The sequence below is a fragment of the Triticum dicoccoides genome, chromosome 4B (genome assembly GCF_002162155.2).
Source record: "Triticum dicoccoides isolate Atlit2015 ecotype Zavitan chromosome 4B, WEW_v2.0, whole genome shotgun sequence".
NCBI lineage: Eukaryota > Viridiplantae > Streptophyta > Magnoliopsida > Poales > Poaceae > Triticum > Triticum dicoccoides.
Genome location: NC_041387.1, coordinates 363111870 through 363113821, shown reverse-complemented (window position 1 = coordinate 363113821; position 1952 = coordinate 363111870). Strand labels below are relative to the sequence as shown.

Genomic DNA, 1952 nt, shown 5'->3' with positions numbered 1-1952 from the left:
GAGGACGGCGGCGGCGCGATTTAGGGTTCGCCCCTCCCGCTTGCAGCAGTGGGTCAGGACGAGGTGTATTTTATTTTAGGTTATGTTGGCAAGGCTTAGCTTTATTCACCAATTTATTAGCACATTCTTAGACATCATCAGCGTGTGAGGAAACACCAATACTTTTGTTAATAAACTTCTATGTTGCGCACGCTAGTACTGCTATAGGTATTCAGAAAAGGCCTAAAATTCCCTCAGTTGCACGCATGATTCCCCGTGAGCTAAATGTAAGGCACAAAAATACAGTAGTTAATAAGACACCAAACGACCAAACTATTTCTAATTTCACACACACGGGCCCTCAACTTCCCTGAAGTAGGAACATATCGTAGATATGAATCAGTGCCCAGAATGTAACGAGGCAACCAATGTATATAGTACCTCGACCATCTCGACGGAGCCAGCCTGCTCGAATAGGCCGGCTAGCTGGTCGCTGTCGACGCTGAAGGGGAGGTTGCCAACGAACACCCTTAGGTCCTCCGAGAACTCATGGGCGACCTCAGTCTTGACATGTGACGACACGGACACGGCCAAGGGCGCGAGCGGGTGCCTCCAGCCCGCGGAGGCGTGCGCACGGTGCAGCGGGGTCTTCGAGGGAAAGAATGCGGAGGGGGCCTGCTTAAATGAGGAGAAGGAGGAGGGGAGGGAGAGGAACTGGGGGGAGAGGGAGATGGAGAAGAGCGTGGCCGCCATAGGGAGGATTGGGTTGATCGTGTTTGGGGGGATAAGGTTTGAGTCGGGAGAGAATGCAGCTGAGGAGAGAACGACAAGTCGGGAGGGTTTTATATGGGAGGGGTACTCCTGCAGTCCTGCTTATCCCATAGTCAGATTCCTATATGAACCTGGGCTCAGCGATTTAGGAATTCTGGCCGTGCAATCTCTCCCTTGATGCGATTTGGTCCGTCGGATCTACCCCGGGATGAGCTCGGCCGTTGGATAAAATTGATAGATGGCGCAATGAGCAGTGATTTTGTTTTCTCACCTCACTATTTTGGTCCTATGTCTCTGAATGATGGGTCCGCGTGGCTCATGGGCCACCTTTATCTGTGGCTGTGGCACGGAAACCGCTGGGTTCGGTCCTTCTGTCGGTGTTTTGGGATCGGGGTACCCAGATATGCCTGTCTACGGCCTACGGTGTGCCTCCCTCGACGGCCTGGTACGGCCCAGCGGCAAAGCCTCCAAGACAAGACCCTCGCGAGCCCCCCCCCCCTCCCACCCTCCCGGCCTCGCGAGGAGAACAACAACAGGACCTCCAGAGGGGCGGCCTCCCCAGGTTGCCTATCAAGGAACAGAGATTTCTATGCAGGTACCCAGCCTCACGAGGCTGCGATGACGTGAGCCATGACGATCAAGGGCAGGCGGGCGCCAGCGGGCGCAGAGGAGGTAGTTTCCTCTTTGGTACTAAGGAGGCAAGGACAGACGCTGGTTCCGAGGAAATCCCTTTTCCAATTCGGTGCAACAAGACCAAGACCACGAGCTCGGTAGGACAGATGTCGTCGTCGAGCCCACCCCTACGCCTGGACTAGAAGCTTTGCAGGCGAAGACCACCTTACGTCAGGATTAGATGTACTTTCTGCCACCCTTTCAAATTGGCCACTGTGGGATCCCTTCCCGCCTATGTTTTGAGAGAAAAGGACCAAGGCCACTATAAATATAGGCTAGCGACCACCATAGAAGGGGATCCAAGGATTCGATCGGACCCCAGACCAATTCATCCTCACCACCAGAGCCCTCACGAGGTTGCTCATCCACTGTACTAGTTCATCTTCAGCCTCCTCTGGAGGCCAATCCACCACAAAGCGAGAGTACGGTTTTACACCGCAAGGTGGCCCGAACCTGTATAAACTGACGTGTTCATCTTCTTCCCCGCTTACGCGAACTCGACGAGGCTAGGCTGTGGGGTGGTGAACTTG

The 1952-nt window shown here is 54.3% G+C and overlaps 1 protein-coding gene across 1 annotated transcript in view; it reads right to left on the bottom strand.

The window, feature by feature from the left end:
* The window catches only part of LOC119296164 (RNA-binding protein CP29B, chloroplastic-like), a 5367-nt gene extending 4562 nt beyond the window's left edge, over positions 1-805 (bottom strand). Inside the window, exon 1 of the mRNA XM_037574552.1 lies at positions 421-805. Coding sequence (XP_037430449.1) covers positions 421-732 — 312 coding nt within the window. The 5' untranslated portion in view covers positions 733-805. The remainder of the gene's footprint in view (positions 1-420) is intronic.
* Positions 806-1952: the final 1147 nt, after the last annotated feature.